This window comes from Leguminivora glycinivorella, chromosome Z (genome assembly GCF_023078275.1).
Source record: "Leguminivora glycinivorella isolate SPB_JAAS2020 chromosome Z, LegGlyc_1.1, whole genome shotgun sequence".
Taxonomy (NCBI): domain Eukaryota; kingdom Metazoa; phylum Arthropoda; class Insecta; order Lepidoptera; family Tortricidae; genus Leguminivora; species Leguminivora glycinivorella.
The window spans coordinates 42,555,589-42,573,448 of record NC_062998.1 but is presented as its reverse complement, the minus strand read 5'-3'; the positions used below and the strand labels follow the sequence as shown (position 1 = coordinate 42,573,448).

The 17,860-nt window shown below is 37.7% G+C and overlaps 1 protein-coding gene across 8 annotated transcripts in view; it reads left to right on the top strand.

Annotated features, from left to right (window-relative positions):
* The first annotated feature begins 2,369 nt into the window (after positions 1-2,369).
* Positions 2,370-17,860, top strand: part of LOC125240795 (neuronal PAS domain-containing protein 2-like) — a 113,649-nt gene continuing 98,158 nt past the window's right edge. For 5 of the 8 annotated variants that reach the window (XM_048148889.1, XM_048148888.1, XM_048148887.1 and 2 more), the window contains exon 1: positions 14,523-14,873. In XM_048148889.1, coding sequence (XP_048004846.1) covers positions 14,683-14,873 — 191 coding nt within the window. In that variant the 5' untranslated portion in view covers positions 14,523-14,682. Of the gene's footprint in view, positions 2,417-2,711; positions 2,831-5,135; positions 5,272-14,522; positions 14,874-17,860 lie in introns of those variants that run through there. The other 3 variants (XM_048148891.1, XM_048148890.1, XM_048148892.1) reach the window with 3 other exon arrangements.

Genomic DNA, 17,860 nt, shown 5'->3' with positions numbered 1-17,860 from the left:
TGTAAGCACGGTCTTAGGCGGTCGCATTTTAATGTATGGGATGGTATGATCTTGTTATATTTAATTTATGATTTTACGTAAAAAATCTCTTTAAAATAAAGTAAGAACTGTCGAAATCGGTTAACATTATAAAGAATTATCCCTGAAAACCAACATATTATACAGCCGTGCAAATTCGTTCGAGAGATAGTGCTATACAAGTCTTTAAACCCTTCGTCGGTGTTTGATAAGGATCCTAACATATGGCGTTGGTCTTTAAAAATAGGAGATTACTTAAACTATTATAAGTTTGTACGTATACGAAACCCTCGGTGGGCGAGTCCGACTCGAGTAGTCTACAATAACAAACACATTTTTATAGCGACCCAAACTCCTCCAATTAAATTAACCTTAAGTATCCAACACTATTCCGAGCCAAGACCTAAGTAAGAGTTTTAGTATTAAGGTGGCAAGTATGTAGTACAATCACTAGTATGTAGTACTAGCACCTAAATGACCGATTGATATTTTTTCATTTGACTAACCTGCAGTTTGACTTTTTCAATCGCGCGTTGTCGTTGATATAATTATCTTTTGGGTATTATCACCTCATCTCACACACGGCTGGAGAAAGGACGAAGGAGTAAAGTGCGTTCTGGGATTCGATGTCACATTCATCATAGTTTCCGTCACAAGCCTGCTTCTTACTTACTCGTACTCGCCCCATTACAATAATATATGTATTTATGTAAAAGCAGAATTAGCCTTTAAGATATTATGATCTTGTCACATAGGTATACTTATGGGCGCGTTTGTTTTTTATCATTTTAACTGTACACGTGCTATGAAGGTGCCTAATACAGAGTTTACAAAAAGTTAGCTAACTACTACCTACACAAACAGTGAGTGAACTTACAAATCAATTAATTTATTAATGTTAGTAATTAATGATGAGGTTTTCAATTACACAAAATAAATTTACTTATTTATATGTTATTTCGTATAATACCTACGAATCGACCTTTCTTTTTTTTTGAGTTCCATACCTGAAAAAAAAAGTAGCTAATTGAAACTATGACCTTTAAATCGGGTATATACACTATATACCTATTATCATCGTACTACAAAATAATGTGTGATGCAAAATATGAATGTGAAAAAATAAAATTAGTATAATTTGAACGGCAAACCCCCGATGGGCGAATCGGACTCGTACTTTTCAGGTTTCTTGCGAGTAACTTTGACCTTGACAAATACCAATTTTAATATGATTTCAACAGAATTATTGTATGTCTATAGGGTCTACAGTATAATATGCACACCGTGTTCTTATTGAATTCCGTTAACTTCGGCATATATGTAGTTAGATCCATTATAGGAAACAGAATGGCATAGTTAGTTTTCTTAAATTCGAATTAAAAAAAACATACACCTGACCATAGATTTACTTCAATTGCTGTTGAGAAACGGGCTTTACAATTAACTAGTCAAAACTATGACATGTCAATCGCATATCGAACACACAAAAGCCCGTTTCTTAACAGTGATTGATGTAACATCTATCGCAGGTGTATGGTGTTTTACAGAAAAAAGTTACAAATTAAAAAACTATGCTATTCTGTTTCCTATATTGGACCTAACTATATGCCGAAGTTAACGGAATTCAATAAAAACACGGTGTATATATTATATCCCTAGGGAGCTAAAATAGCGGTCAAATGCCCCTTAAATCAAGTCTGACACCTGGAAGCCCATGATCACCGATTATAAATAATGTTTTTTTTTAAATTACATATCCACCATATTCATCATCTTAATAATTATAGATTATTTAAATAAAAAAGGACTTATAGCTATTTTGGTAATTGTGCGTTACTTGCGCCATCTATCATAATTGTTGAGAACTGTTTATATTCTTAGTTCCCTTGAAGAGGAATAAAGTTAGTGGGTGTGGAATAGTCTCGTTCTTATTTGTTGTAGATATAATTCACGTAGCTTGTTCATTTATACTTTTAGCATAGTTTTTTATGTCGTTAATCTCTTTAACAATAGAATAGAACTTTTAATACCTCAAAAGTTAGTAAACTAGATTTTGCTATTGCTGCCATCTAGCGGTGTTACTAGAAACTATAACGATATTTAGATGGTATTTCAATGTAGATAAACTTTACTCGTCCGCGGTGTGGCGCTGATGTAGTTGTTTATATAGCTATACAATGTTTTGAGTATATCTGTTTCTTAAAAAAATAGCTTTACGTGTGATAGTTACTAGTGTAGGCGTTAAGAAAGCTAGTTTCATATTAAATACAAGTAAAATATAGTGGTTATAACTGGTATTATCACAATGGGTGATGCAGTGCCTGTAATTATAAAAACAAATTGTGAACCGTATAGACAAATAAATATGTGATTAGGAATTAAGTTATGCCGCTGCAGGGTAAGTAGCTATTTTAATTTATCAAGACGCACCTCATTCACTAATTCACCATTATTTAAAAAAAATACTTAATTGAAATCTCCGTTCAATATATTTAAATTAAAGGAAAAGAACTTCCATAAAGTTCAAGTGCAGTGCAAGGTGAATGACCTCTGTGTATGATTATAGATGTTTTGATGTTCGAATAGGGGCGCACGGTGCAGCGGTTGTCATGGTTACCCCGGCTTAGTCCGCGGCCGCGTCACGGCGTCGTTCGGTTCGGCATTAGCCGATAGCGCTCACTCGGCTCACTTGTGGAGTGGATGCGTGCCGTGCCCGTGCTTGGACATTTTTTTGTATAATTCCAATCAAATCGAATAAGTTAATGTTTATAAACATTGCACGACTATATGAACTTCGTACAACAACGTATAGGTAGGCATTGGAATAAAGTTACCTAGTTCTATTAAAATACTTTAAAAATAAGCCACCTTAAATATTTAAGTAACAATTATAAATCTTGTCTAAATATACCTATAAAAAACAAACTTTCTACCTGACGACTGACTGACAATACTGACATATATCAACGCACTGTCAAAACCGCTGGTCCTAGAGATTCCAAAGCCGTGTTCCAAACAAAGGGTCTAGCCGCAATCCTATAGTGAAACTGCCCCTGGCTGAAATGTATAGCTTTCTTAAGTGCGTTTATTAGTCTTATTTTAAGACATCGTTTTACCAAGTTTCAAACTCAGAATCGTCTTGGTATTGCTAAAAAAAATAATTAATTACAAAAAAAAAAGTTTTATTTGTAGCTATAGTAATAACTGGATTTCTTTGAAATTCAGATATTTTATGCACCTAACAGTAATTTATTTAAAAGAAAACCAAGGTACTAACTTGTTAATTTTTTTTTGGTATACTTAAAAAAGGCGACAGCTCTAATTTTACAAGCTTCTCACTTCCCGGTTTCTGAATGAGCTGAAATTACTCTGGAGAACTCAGAGGAACTCTATATCGTATCCCCATCGAGAAGGGGTTTTTAGAAACGTTTCGGAGATTAGTAGATGACTTGAAAGAAAGGTACTGTCGGCGATAAAAGCTTGTGCCAAAAATGAAATTTTTACAAAAATACTTATTTAGGTAGTTATTTAACACACAGTTTATACTGTGTTGCAGAAAATATATTTTTCAAAAAAAAAAAACATTTGTGGCAACAAGTTAAAAATGTCTTACTAATGCATACAGACCGGCCGTCTTACGACCATTTACTAGGTATAGTACGTAGGAACCTACGCTAGAAGGAAGAGAGAAAATGAGGAAGAAAGAAAATTAAGGATATGATATTTCACTCTACGAAAACTAGATATATTTCTCTAAAGAAAATAGGTAATATTTGCCGCATTTAAATATTTAATTGGAAGGAAATGGGACGCAAATACTGGAATCAGAAAAAGGCTAGGTATTTTAGTTCTAATACTTATTTACATACCTAGATAGGTACTTTAAAGTTATTCGATTCTTAAAACATCTCATACTATGTTTGATTTACATACGAATTATTAACTCCGCCAAGTTAAAATCTCTTGATCCGAGTAGGTAATTACACCTCAGCTGCCTGGTTTGTTATTTACGAGATTTTCCGAATGCATCCTCTAACACCAACCATGACACCCTGATCTAGAAACACATTCAGCTGTTAGAAATACAGAGTTCAATTTATACTAGTAAATGACCCACTGCCGATGCAAAACATTTGTGGACGAAATAGCTGCACAACACCACTTACATCGTGTCACTGAAGCGTGTTGAATTGGGTCCTGGTATGAGCCTTTGACGTTTAATGGGGCCTTTGAGAACTTGGCGTTTGATGCAATATGCTTCTGATTTCACCTGTAGTCAACGTTGTTACGTTTGACTGACGTTACAGACAGTTTCCTTTGTGGCGAACGCGGAGCAAGCTGACATAGAGTTGGTAAAAACTATAAACAATCTCTCAATTTAAAGAAATTAAACACGTTTTAAGACAACCAGCATAAAAAAATATCTAACTGGCTACAAAAGTATCAGTCATTATAATAAATTAGCAAGAAAGAGATGATCTCTAAAAACTTATAAAGACTGAAGAATATTTTTGAACACGAACAGGGGGTCTTTTTTCCGAATTTTAACCACTTTAGCGTACGTCAATGTGGATGGTTTGTCCGGACTACACAAATTCACTATTAATAAAATTCATAAGCACTTTCACCCACATTCGCAATCAAGTTTGGTAGTTTCAAATCGTCCGATACGCTATTCGCTAAAAAGTACATCTCCAACCTATCGCCATATAAAGTCCAATTCCCTGTGTTCACATCAAACTCCAAAAATTTACCTTTGCCAGCCATTTTAGCGATAAAAACATTAAATCACACAATTATTTTACCATACGCCGCCACTGTTAAATAAAAGACGTGTTGCTCGGCAAGTATGACTCTAATCTGTTGGCCTAGCCGAAGTGACAATCGTTGACGATACGCGGCGATCGAAACGCAGTCTGACTTTGTCGGGCCCCTGCGGAAGATCGATAGGGAGAAATGTAAGAAGCGTAATAAACGATTGTGACGTTAACTAGGTACCCAGTGCATCTAATGTGGTCATTTAACCTTGTTCGTAACTTGTTGATGATGAAATAGCTTAATTTCTTTAGGTACTTGATTTTGTTATAAAATTCGTTAACTTTAGTGACTGTGGACAGAGCCAGCAGCGATGGCGGAGGCGCGCAGGCCCGGCGTGATCCGGAGCACGCAGGAGTTCGTGGAGGCGTCGCCAGCAACCTCGCCCATATCCACTCTGTCCGGAGACGACGACTCGCCCTCCGCTTCCAACACCAGGTAACACCCGTATATTACGTTAGAACATCACAAATAACTCTTGTGATTGCGGACAAGACCGGCAGGCACGTCGGAAGAACGCAGGGCCGCAGTGTTCTTTGCCGCCCACCTCGCCCACATCCCATCCACTCTGTTCGGGGACGACGACTCGCCGCCACGCCACTCCACTCTCCAGCATAAGGTAACACACAGGATTCAGGAGAAGACGTGAGCAAGTTCACACTTTACGCAGTCAGTACGTTGAAAGCAATCGTTTTTGGATTAATATTTTTTAAATTAACGTGTACTACGCACGTTTTTTAATTCATTTCTTTACATTCACAAATCACAAATGTATAAATATTATAGAAACTAGTAATTCATAAACGTTCACTAAAATAATAAACTGTTATTAATATTTTGTCCCTTTCCGACGTGTTGTTATGATAGAAAGGGACAATCGATTATTATCGGCTTCTCAACTTTATTAAACGTTTAATGAAATAAGGCTTACCAGCATATAACTTGCAAGTATAGAATGCTGGTGGCATGTTCCCGCTGAATCGGAAATCGCAATGCTGATATGTTCTACGAGGAAGTCACCGCTATTCGGGCACTAGATCAACCGTGACTCCCTCTTTCTGCTCTTTACTCAGATTAAACTCAAAACATAGATAGCTCTCAAAATAGAGCACTTGAGGGCGGGATGATTCCACCCCACATATTAATATAAATTCAATATTTTTTCGTAACTTCTATACTCGTCTCGTGGCCTGTATATTAGATTTTTTTCCCAAACTTTTATAATACTTATAGGGAATACATTCATAGGTAGATATAGTCAAGCACGACGTTAAGGTACTTATTAAATATAGTTGCGGATAAAATCCCAAAAATATGTATCCACAACCTTAGCGTATAAGTACTTAATAAAGTCGTGTATTCATATTTCTGGCACTTTGTCAGCATCTACATATGTAGGTATTACTTGATTACTTGATTCGGTATATTTAACACTTTGACTGTACTTAAATGTTATTTTGTTCTTGTATTCTTGTTTACTACCGTTTTAGAAAAAGAGATCCTATAATATGTAAGTACCTATAATAGATTCGTATATTCCAAGATAATTATGATTTACTACTTTCAAATGAAAGTCATTTCAAGTGCAGAACAGGCTTTAAAATTACGTCCTCCTATGAACATGAAGACATGAAGTTGAGTTAGGTGTCTACCTTCATAAAATTTAATGGGTCTGCTATCGTATCAGTATGCTCCCTGTTTTTAACCCTAAACATACGTTTTATCTATTCTGCTGAGGATATATGAATATCACGCGCAACTTAGTAGTGACTCAGTCGTTTTGTTTACCTTTTTCTTCGAGGCGCTTTGGATTGATCCCACTTGACCCTACGTCAAGAGATTGCTCGTCACCAGTATGGAAAATGTAATTGATTTTATAATTAATAAATTTTCCACGTTTTTGTTCAAGAGAAAGTGCTATAACAATTCGTTTTTCCGCTTCGAATCCCCATTTTGAAAGCGCGCAATAAGCAATACCGTTCTGACGAGGTAGATGATCAAATTGCAGAGGTCTTATTTTCAAATGTAATTTTCAAAATATACATACGATAGGTACCTAAGAGCTTTTCAGTAAAGTATTCTTAATCTCCAAAGAAACACACTAAACAAATTGAAACGGGACAAGAAAATATAAAATACGTCACACTTAACTTTATGTAGGGGAGAGTCGGATATATCGTATATTATCCTACCAGTATTTACATACACTTGCCTCAATACGAGTAAATGGTAAATTGAAAGAATCTACCTATCTTTAGAAAGTATTATCATTGAAAGGTCATTAAGTAACCAAGGGTCAGTAAGTAAAAATTATAAAATATGGAGCAGATATCCAAGCACCTCCAGCCACATCAGTTAGGCTTTGGCACGCAAAGAAAGATAATGTGAAGCTGCAATACACGCCACCCGCACTTTTGCAGTAAATTCCGCAAATACAGACTGCATCATCTTTATGATGAGCTAGACTTAAAAAATGCTTTCAACTCAGTGAAGAGAGACGTTATTTTGGACGAAATAAAGCCACAGTCACCATGTCTATCTATATCCTTTCCTATTCCAAGTGTATCATTCCCCGTCTAATCTATTCTACAACGACTTCCTGATCCTTTCCCAAGTGGGTGCGCACTGCGCAGCGCAGCAGGGAGATCCTCTCGGTCCGCTCACCTGCAGTCTCGCTATCCATAGGATAACACCATTTTTAAAATCACCTCTTAACACATGGTATCTGGACGACGGGAGTTTGGGAGGAGGCAGATATTGTAAAACAAGATTTGGGTTTTCTCCTTCCCTGTCTTAAGGAAATTGGTCTGGACGTGAACGCGACAAAGTGATTTTTTCTGTTGCAGCCCCACTTGTATTCTTTCCAGACTCTGCTTCCTGGTATTCTTTCTAGACTCTGCTTCCTGATCTCAAAGAATTCACACCCAGCACATTCTATTATACCTTCTGAGCTATCCGATATCTCCGGACGCCATCACAGACGCACGGCACCAGAAGACGGCTCCTTCTGTGTGCCCAGGAGCGCCTCAAAATTATAGGTACCCACGTCGCCCTGCTTTTACTTAGAATATGTTTAGCAGTACCAAAAGTACCTTACCTTTTAAGAACAACTCCTGTTTGTGTCTTGAAGGGTATCTTCTTTTGAAGACACCTTAAAGGATACAACTGAGATTATCTTAAACGTGTCCCTCTCTGCTGACCAGTAGACCGAAGCTTCCCTGCCGGTACCGGGTTAAGGCGGGCTGGAGACGTAGGCCTGCCAGCCTTCCTACTCGTAGCATCAGCGCATGGGGTCGTTGACCTTGTTTCTAAAATGTCACGTTCTAATAGAGACAGTGTCACGATCCCCTTCGTTAGCGATGCGCTGGCAATATAGTCAGACCGAATCTTTGCCTTTTCCTCATCTGGGAACTCTCCTCGACAGTGACTCAATGCGTTTGGCTCTGGCTTTCCGCCTTGGCTGTGATGTTTGTATACCTCACAAATGCATCTGCGATTCCACGGTGAAAGCTAACGGCCATCACGCTTTGAGTTGCAGTCGCTGTTCAGGAAGATCTCCCAGACACCACGCGCTCAACGACATCGTCCGGAGGTATCTGGTATCTGCAAACATTCTTTACATACTAACTAGAACCACCGGGCCTCTGTCGCACCGATGGCAAACGCCCAGACCGATTAACCCTGGTGCCGTGGCAGAAAGGAAAGGGCCTACTGTGGGACGCCACGTAACGTGCGTCAGCACTTTCGCCGCCTCACACCTCACACCTAAGCCGGACGTTGCAGGCAGCCGGATTTTACTCTCTTTAACAATGCAGCAGAATCTGCAGCTTTGTTAAAGAGAGTAAAATATTCTGTTCTCGAGGCTAAATATTATTTCGTGGGCCTCGCCTTCGAGACAACGGGGTCATAGTATAATAAAGAATACTATCATATAGTATGGCCACTCCTGCTCCCCGCTGAAAGTGCCGCGCACCCCCTCTCGGTTACCTCACAGTTACCGTCTGTCAAAAATGCGAACAGTCGACCTGTCATATTTCACTCATACAAGCATAGTACGCGTCCACCTACACGAGCTTAGACTGTAAGGGTGAAATAAACCGTGTAGGCTTGCCAATTGGCGACATTTCCCCCTACGTACCTTGTAAAATAGTACATTACGTCAGACGCCGGGAAAAAAGGGCTTACAGGGCGAGCAGGCATATCGGATAGTGATACGAAGTCTGTAAGCCCTTTTCACGGCGAGGAATGTATAGTGTTTTTCTCAAACTTGACCCTTAGATTCCTTCCATTTTAAGAAATGTTCATACGTGTATCTTACTTTGGATTTCGGGGGCAGTAAGTTACTCATGTCTACTTCTGCCTCCGCGCGCAATTCCGGAGGCGTATCTACACTTTAAATCCACATCCATAACACTTTTGTCCGAACTCGTTTTGAAATTTGAAAAAGCTCATGATAAAATATTTGTTAAATCCGAGCAAATATATATTTTTACTTATTTAATTTTCGCTCTTAAACTTTTTTGTAAATCTGTTTGAGGTAAGTAACCTTTTAAATTAAACGGTGACATTCAAATTCAGCGCCAAACTTTTTTTTAATCTGTTTGAGGTTACATTTCAACCGGTGACGTTTACCGCATTATAGTCTGGCAAAAGAGTAGAAACTAATATAGGGTTCGCCACCGTCTATGTAAACCGTTTTGTATTTTTTTTCTGATGATGACGTTGTCTGTGGCGTTGTGTCAGAATTTGACGTTGTCAGAAACAAATGACTCGAGCATTTCTGACTTAGGTGGGGAAATTACTATGAAATTCCATTACATATCATCCTCATTCAACGAACCAGATACGTAGTACTTCCCGACCTAATTTGAAGTACCTACGTAATGACAACAATTCATTGCAAGTTTGAGAAAATATTATTTATCCCTAAAACGTGCTCATTACACTGGTTCTGAGTCCTGACACTCCTGACTCACCATCTTGACTGTCTGTCAACACGAGTATCTTCTGTCTAATTTATAATACGTAAGTCAACATTTTTAGGGTTCCGTACCTCAAAGAGGAAAAACGGAACCCTTATAGGATCACTCGCGTGTCTGTCTGTCCCTCTGTCACAGCCGATTTCTCCGAAACTACTGGACCGATTTACTTGAAGTTTGGCACACGTATGTAAACCTGTGGCCCAAAGACGGACATGTAATTTAATTAAAAGAAATTTAATCATAGGGGTCACTTTTGGGGGGTAAAATTGAAAATTAAAAATCAAAGTTATTAAAACTGTATTGTGTTACATATCAAATGAAAGAGCATTTTGTCAGCATCTGAAATATATTTTTTTTATATTTTTGATTTTGGTAATTTAGAAGTAATTTAAGAAAATAAGCAAAAAATGACCATTCCCCCCTTATCTCCGAAACTACTTAGCGTAAAATTTAAAAAAAAATACACGAGATATCCCTCTCCCTATAGATTACAGGAAAACCTATTAGAAATCTACAGTCAAGCGTAAGTCGGACTTAAGAGAAAAAAACTCAGATTACGAATTTCACTCACTGCCGCTGCAAGTAGTTACTAAACGTCTTAAAATTGTGTAGCGCGTTGGACAGGTATAAAGAAATTCATTTCTGTCTTTTTCTTTTTAGAACTTGTTCAAATTTTTTTTCATTTATACAAAATGACTTAAGTTCCTACTAAAAAGGAGGCGCTTAAGACCGTTTATAAATTGACTGAGCAAAATTTTATTCAAATCGGTCCAAAAAAGGTGTCTGTTGACGAAAACATAGAATTTGTGCCACCGAAAGCCCAAATCTGAAGTCCATTTTGCTCTATCTCTTATCGTTTCCGAGATATATACGAAAAGTCTTGAAAGTGCGAAACGTTAACTTTGCCATCATAGTCGTTCAGGCGCTCATGAGTTCTTTGTATGGAAAAGTCGAAAACCGACTCGCACTTGACCAATGTTCATAGAACGTTGTGGTTTTTTTTATTACCAAAAATGACTTAAGCGCCTTCGGAAGTGCAGGTGCTTAAGCCTCGTGGCGCCGTATGTACTTTTTAAAGTACATAATGGTTTCAATGGAATTTTAACTCTCATGTAAACAAATAAAATATAATTTCTTTTGTTTCTAAAATTTTTCGAATAACTGAAATTGAATTCAATCTCAAGTACAATAAGAATCAAAATTCCCTAGCAAAAATTTTGTATGGTGGGCGCCACGAGGCTAGGGAAATTTAAATCGATGTTATCGCATCGATCTACTGAGGGGGGCGGTGCCTACAGCAGTTGTAGTTGTATGCATACCCAGCTCACCCACACAGACGCGTCCACTGGCGCCGCACCGGTGTCCGCGTGCGCTCTCTGCAATGTCTCTGCAAATTCTATGCACAGCGCAGAATATGCAGAAACCACATGGTGGTCTGTGGCAGAAACTCAATAGACATTTTTAGGGTTTTTAAAATAAGTACCTGTACGTGAAGTAACATGGTAAATTAAAAATTATCATTAGATACTTATTTGCGGAGGTGTAAACAATTTCCTTCGTTTTGCCATATATCAATAATTACCTATCTATATTAAATTCATTAATCCGTATACATAAATATCTATACACCTGTATTAATTGAATTTTGAACCTTCTTCTTCAGTAATAAGTTTCGATATGTAAAGAAATTGAAGGACGATACACAGGCGGGCGGAGACACCGCGCGCCGCTGCGGGCGGGGCGGGAGGGAGGAGGGGTGTCGATGGACAATGTCACGCGGGATTCGCCGCGCGAACTCATCATTCGCGCGGTCGGCTGATTCGCTGCCTGCACACGTTCGCTGCTCTCGTACGACTTGATATTATACAGGGTGCCCTACTAATTAATGAACAACCTTTTAACCACCAAGAGGGCACCTTATACTGGTCCAGAAAATCGACTTTACGGTTTAGTAAAAGTCGCCTGATTTTCGAGATTTTCACACGTTTTAAAATTTCAATGGATATTAATGGACAACCTTTTAACCACCAAGAGGACACCTTATACTGGTTCAGAAAATCGACTTTAAGGTTTAGTAAGAGTCGCCTGGTTTTCGAGATTTTCACACTTTAATGGATATTAATGGATACTATATATATGTACTAAATGGGTACTATATATGAGGAGTGTCTTTTCAAAAGGGCTTATTTCCACTTTGACCTTTTTTGGGAAATCGAGAAAAACATAATTCCACGGTATTGATTTTGAAATTAATATTTAATTTGCAAAATTGTATCTATATGTATTGTAAGTTAACGTTAATGCTATGATTACATCAAACGTAACATGTGTACCTAAATAAATATTTAATTACCATATGTTTTTGAGAATTAAGCACTTTTGATGCGAACTTTTGGGAATTAAGCCCTTTTGTTGTGGCCTCGTAGCGTAAACGTTATTATTTTAAAATAGTTTTATTTAATTTTTGGATTTTGTATTAAATTAGTTGATATCAATGTTGTTGTACTACATAGGTACATTGGTTTATCCACATAAATAATCATTACACATTTTTCAAAATGTGTTCTAAACTTTGATGTTACTCTTTTTTTTAAAGATCAGGGCGAGACTTTTCGAGCTTTAATCTCAAAACAACACGTAATTTTCTATACTAAAAAAAACTGCATTCATAGTTTAAAAAAAAGAAAAAATGGAAATAAGGCCTTTTGAAAAGACACTCCTCATATATGTATATTATATATTTTAGTTAGTTTATGTATGTACATGGTTGTATTTATATATGTATGTATATTGATGATGCATAATAGTATTTAGATAGTGACTTATATCTATTTAAATTTCTGTTTTATTTTCCGCACCAATTGTAAGTTTCTGTTTGGTCCAATGGTTGACTGGTAGAGAATGCCTTAAGGCATTAAGTTCGCCATTTGTACTTTATGTTGTGCAATAAAGGTTAAATAAATAAAATAAATAATGGACAACCTTTTGACCACTAAGAGGGCACCTTATACAACATACATACAACAACATACAATCACGCCTGTATCCCATAAAGGGGTAGGCAGCGCACATGCAACTACTAAAGCTTCAGGGCCACTCTTGGTAAATAAGCCTGGCCTGTGTGGTGACGGGTTAAGAATTTCACACCCCCTTTCTACTACCTAAAATTTTAAAAAGTGTGAAAATCTCGAAAACCAGGCGACTTTTACTAAACCTTAATGTCGATTTTCTGTAAGGTGCCCTCTTGGTGGTTAAAAGGTTGTCCATTAATTACCGGGCAGGGGCACCCGGTATATTTGTCAAGCGATTTCTGTCGTAAGAAAGCGCGACTCATTCGCGCAGTCGGCTCACGTCTCTCGTTGTCGTACAATTTGACATTATTCAGCTACCTTTTATCGCTTGGCTTTAGTTCGCATATACAAGAGTACCTATAGGTACTACAAGGTCCAAGGCAAAATACAACAATAGATAATGTATTTACTAAATAATATTTATTTAGTAATTTCCCGCTAGAAACTTGCGTTATACTACTTGTACTATTATATATTCTGTGGTTATACATGTATATTTTTTCAGCTACCATAACCAAATTTGGATTAGATTAAAAAAATCTTTAAGTAAAACTTAGAACCTTTCAGATTGTTTTACTCACCCTTTCTGATGTTGACCATACTTACTTACCCCGTTATTCATAAACGTACACTAAAGTTATCAAGTCGATAAATTTCGTTTGTCCCTTTCCGACGTATTGGTGTGATAGAAAGGGACAAACGAACTTTATCGGCTGGATACTTTAGTGTACGTTTATGAATAAGGGTGTTAAAATTTATAGCTACGAAATTTTACATAAAACACCTACTTTAAAATAAAATAAAAAATGTTGAATTTGGTTAACATTATAAAAGACCTCAAGCAAGCTGTGCTAATTAGTTCGCGAATTCGTCGAGAGGTGGCGCTAAACACAATTATGCTCATTAGAGAACCTATACTTCTAGCCTAGCCCAGTCTTTAGAATTATGTGAGTAACGTAAAAGTTTTGTAGGTACGGAACCCTCGGTGGGCGAGTCCGACTCGCACTTGGCCGGTTTTAATAAATACTATCACTGCTGTACTTAGGTCTCATTATAGCTGAACCGAAATTGTAGCTGTTTACGTCTAGGTAGATAGGTACAAAATAAATTCAAGAAGTGGTAAAACCTGCAAACATTGCTAATCAGTATATATTAACGTAGGTAGGCATTACAATACGACTTGACGTGCAACAAAATTGCAACTCAGGTACTTGAGTCAAATAGTACACAATAAGTGTACCAACTCACTTATTATACTTGTTAGTAATGTTAGTAGCGAGTTGCCAATTAGCGGCTAACTCTCATATAAAATGAATATTGATCTTGTTCGACAAGGACTTTTTATTTCACGCTTCTTAGTGGTCGCTGCAATTTCGTTAAAGTCTGATATACCAACGTGAAGTGCTTTAACTCTGCGCTATCGGATAAAGATAAACCACTTGTTTGATTCGCAAGTACATAAAAATCGCTTTTAGCGAACACGGTTTGTTCCGATTTAATTAGTCGAAGTGCATTGCATGTCACAACGGCTAAGAGAAAAGTCGGTGTTGACATTTAAAAATAATAATTATAAGAAGTGTGAACAGTGTATGGCAGCCGTTTATCAGTCGCCGGCGAACTACGTAAATACATAGTGTACGTAGGAGTGCATCGTGGCCAGATAAAGGATTTGCAGTATGTTTATGCGTCGGGGAGACGAGGCGGGCGGGGAGCCGGCAGTGCGCGCGCGAGTTGCCCGCGATGCACGCGTGCCGCCCGCCGCTGCGTAGTATTCCTTGCACAACGAGGGGCACACCATGGCCGAGTGGGCTCTCAGCCGCGAGTGGCCCGATCGGTCCTGCCAGCCTCCGTGCCAGCGCTACGACTATTTCCAGCAGCTCCCGCTGCCACCGTTCGAGTCGCAAGCGCAGGCGTTCGCCCCGATGCAGCAACCCGGCCAGCTGCCGGCCTTCCTCGCGCCCGGCATGCTGCCGGTCCAGCCCCGAGGGTAAGTCTACATAGGGCTCCCGATGGTGGTTTCATCCGACACTTGGATTTTCCCAAACAAAATGAATTTGAAATGAAATACTAGCGTCGCGCGTCGTAGAAAAGGTAACTTCGTAAAGACTACTAAACTAAGACTAAGAAACTAAGTAGAAGTCTCTACCAAAGACATATAAATGTCAGCGAATTGTTAATAATCAATTGCTCCATGGCCTTGGCGTGTAATTAATTATATTCATATTTCTTTGACCGCTCGTTAGCTTTTATAAATAATTACAAATTAGTATTTTGTAAGTCTGTATTTTGTATTGCTTACCTATTTGTTCATAATTACTTTCACTGAAGTCATCAAATATATAATATATTTATATATGTCCCATAAATTATCAGCATTAGGTACAACAATGAATTAGCTCGATAAATAGTGCATCATACTGGCTTTAGGTTAGGTGTTTATAATCTAATGGTACCTAACAATACTAATAGTCTAATATTGAGGGAATGTTTACCTGGGTGTCTCATTACCGATGTTGTGTAGGCAGGAATGTTTTTATTGACTAAGCGAAGCGAAGGTCTCCGTTTCAGCTTACACAAAAATGTTTTCGTAAGTCCCGGATGTTCTTCTCTACAGATCGTATTTCTCAGCAGATACCTAGGAAACTGATATGTTTTTGCTGAGTCAGGTGCTTTTTTCAAAAGCTGGGGTGGGCATAAAGTCCGTAGATCAGAAAGCAGAATTATTAAGTAATAATACTCTCTGTCTGAACCGAATTTCAATCGGTTTTTTGAGGCTGACCTGTTTGATCCATATCGTGTGTAGATCAAATAATTGATGTAAGTACGAACCAGGCTCTAAGGCAATCAAACTTGGGTCGTCTTGAAAATATCGTGGAGCGATCACGGTGAGAAATCGGAGTCACTATAAAACAGGAAGACCATTATGAGCATAAACGCAGCGTTTAGGCGAACCTGCTCATGCTTGTTGCCAACTCCCGCTATGTAGGTATGTATGTTTCGTCTCACACCATTCCGAAACAGTTACCAAATACATACCTACATTTATTCTACATATATAAATACAAATCTAACCTTCATAACTCTTTTTAAACCAGTTTTAGGAGTAAGAACTAATTAATAATAAACTGAAATAGACACCATACACTAAAGAAAAAGCGATCAAGCCCACTGGTGGCGAAGCCGGGAACACGACTAGGAATAGGACCCATCCATCCATGACATTCATTATTTTGTATGGGCAAGTAAAAATATGATAAAGCTTCAAATGAACTAAATCCCTTCAAGAACAATATAAGTACTAGATTTGTTTCCACATCCGAGACCTAAAAAAAATCGGGCTAGAATTACCTACGGTAAACCCTCCCATTCACCCCTTCCAATTAATTAAGAAAATGACGTTAAACTGTCTAAAGTAAGAAATACAGCCATTTCATAACATACTATTATAATAAAAATATGGGAAAATGTGTGTGTCTGTTTGTTTGTTCGTCTTTCACGGCAAAATGGAGCGACGAATTGACGTGTTTTTTAAGTGGAGATAGATAATTGAAGAGATGGAGAGTGACATATAGGCTACTGTTTGTCACTTTCTTACCCCCGCTTCCCTAAAATGAGGGGTAGAAGTTTGTCTAGAGCATTCCACAATTTTAGAATTTAACGCGCGGGAAGTCACGAAAAAAAAAAGCTGGCCAACATAACATAAAAGGACCTAAGTGCACACGCCCACACGCCCCGTCCATCTTTGTCGCTTTTCGCTTGTATTTATTGGTAGATTTGGTAGACATAGAAAACCATCAGTATAATCACTGACATAAATCCATAATCCTTACTAATTATAATGGCGAAAGTGTGTCTGTCTGTGCATAATGTTACCCCTTCAAGCCTAAACGATTTTTATTGACTGTCGTTTATACAAAGTTCCTTGGGCCAAGAACAAACTGCAGCAGCATATTAGAATAAAAGCGAATTTAATTAAGATTTATAGATAGATAGAATCATCATAATCTCTGGATTGCAATGGTTTTTAACAGATTAACAAAGTCAATAAAACATGAATTATAAGGAATCCTGCAGTGAACATAATATTATGAATATAGAAAGAAAAACGTATGCATTTTTAGAACTCTCAATGTACATATAAAAAAGCTCAAAACATTTCGGAATCCAAAACAATGAAAAAAGTGTAGGTACTTTCATTTTAATCTTTGTATGTTTTCCTGAATTGTATCTTGATTGTAGTTCATATTTTCTATTAAGATTAGACATTTAAAATTTTGATATACCTAATAATGTTTTCCCGTCACTAGCTCGGAAACACGTGTTTTGTCCTTTAATACCAGCGGATAAAAACGCATTTTATCCACTAGTGGGTAAAGTAATTTGACCTTGAATAAAGTCAAATTAACTGCTTTAAAATTGACGACCGGTCTGGCTCAGTCGGTAGTGACCCTGCCTGCTAAGCTGCGGTCCTGGGTTCGAATCCCGGTACGGGAATTTATTTGTGTGATGAGCACAGATATTTGTTCCTGAGTCATGGATGTTTTCTATGTATATAAGTATGTATTTATCTATTTAAGTATGTATATCGTCGCTTAAGCACCCATAGTACAAGCTTTGTTTAGTTTGGGGCTAAGTTGATCTGTGTAAGGTGTCCCCAATATTTATTTATTTTATAATTGATAAAAGTAGGTAATAAAGATGATTTACCACCTGTGGAACTACTGGAAGCAGTGATAAACGCATTTTTTGCGTTGTAGTTTCCTCGCTATAGTGAGGGGAAAAGTTTTGTGTTACACTCGGGTGCAAATGTATTTTACTTCTCGTGTGTTACAAAACTCGCAAGTTCAGGATTCTATTCTCAAATCACTCGCTTCGCTCGTTGTTCAACTGTAGAATCCTTTCACTTGCTCGTTTTTCAATTCCACACTCGGCGTTAAAATACAACTTTGCCCCCTTGTATAACAAATAACTATT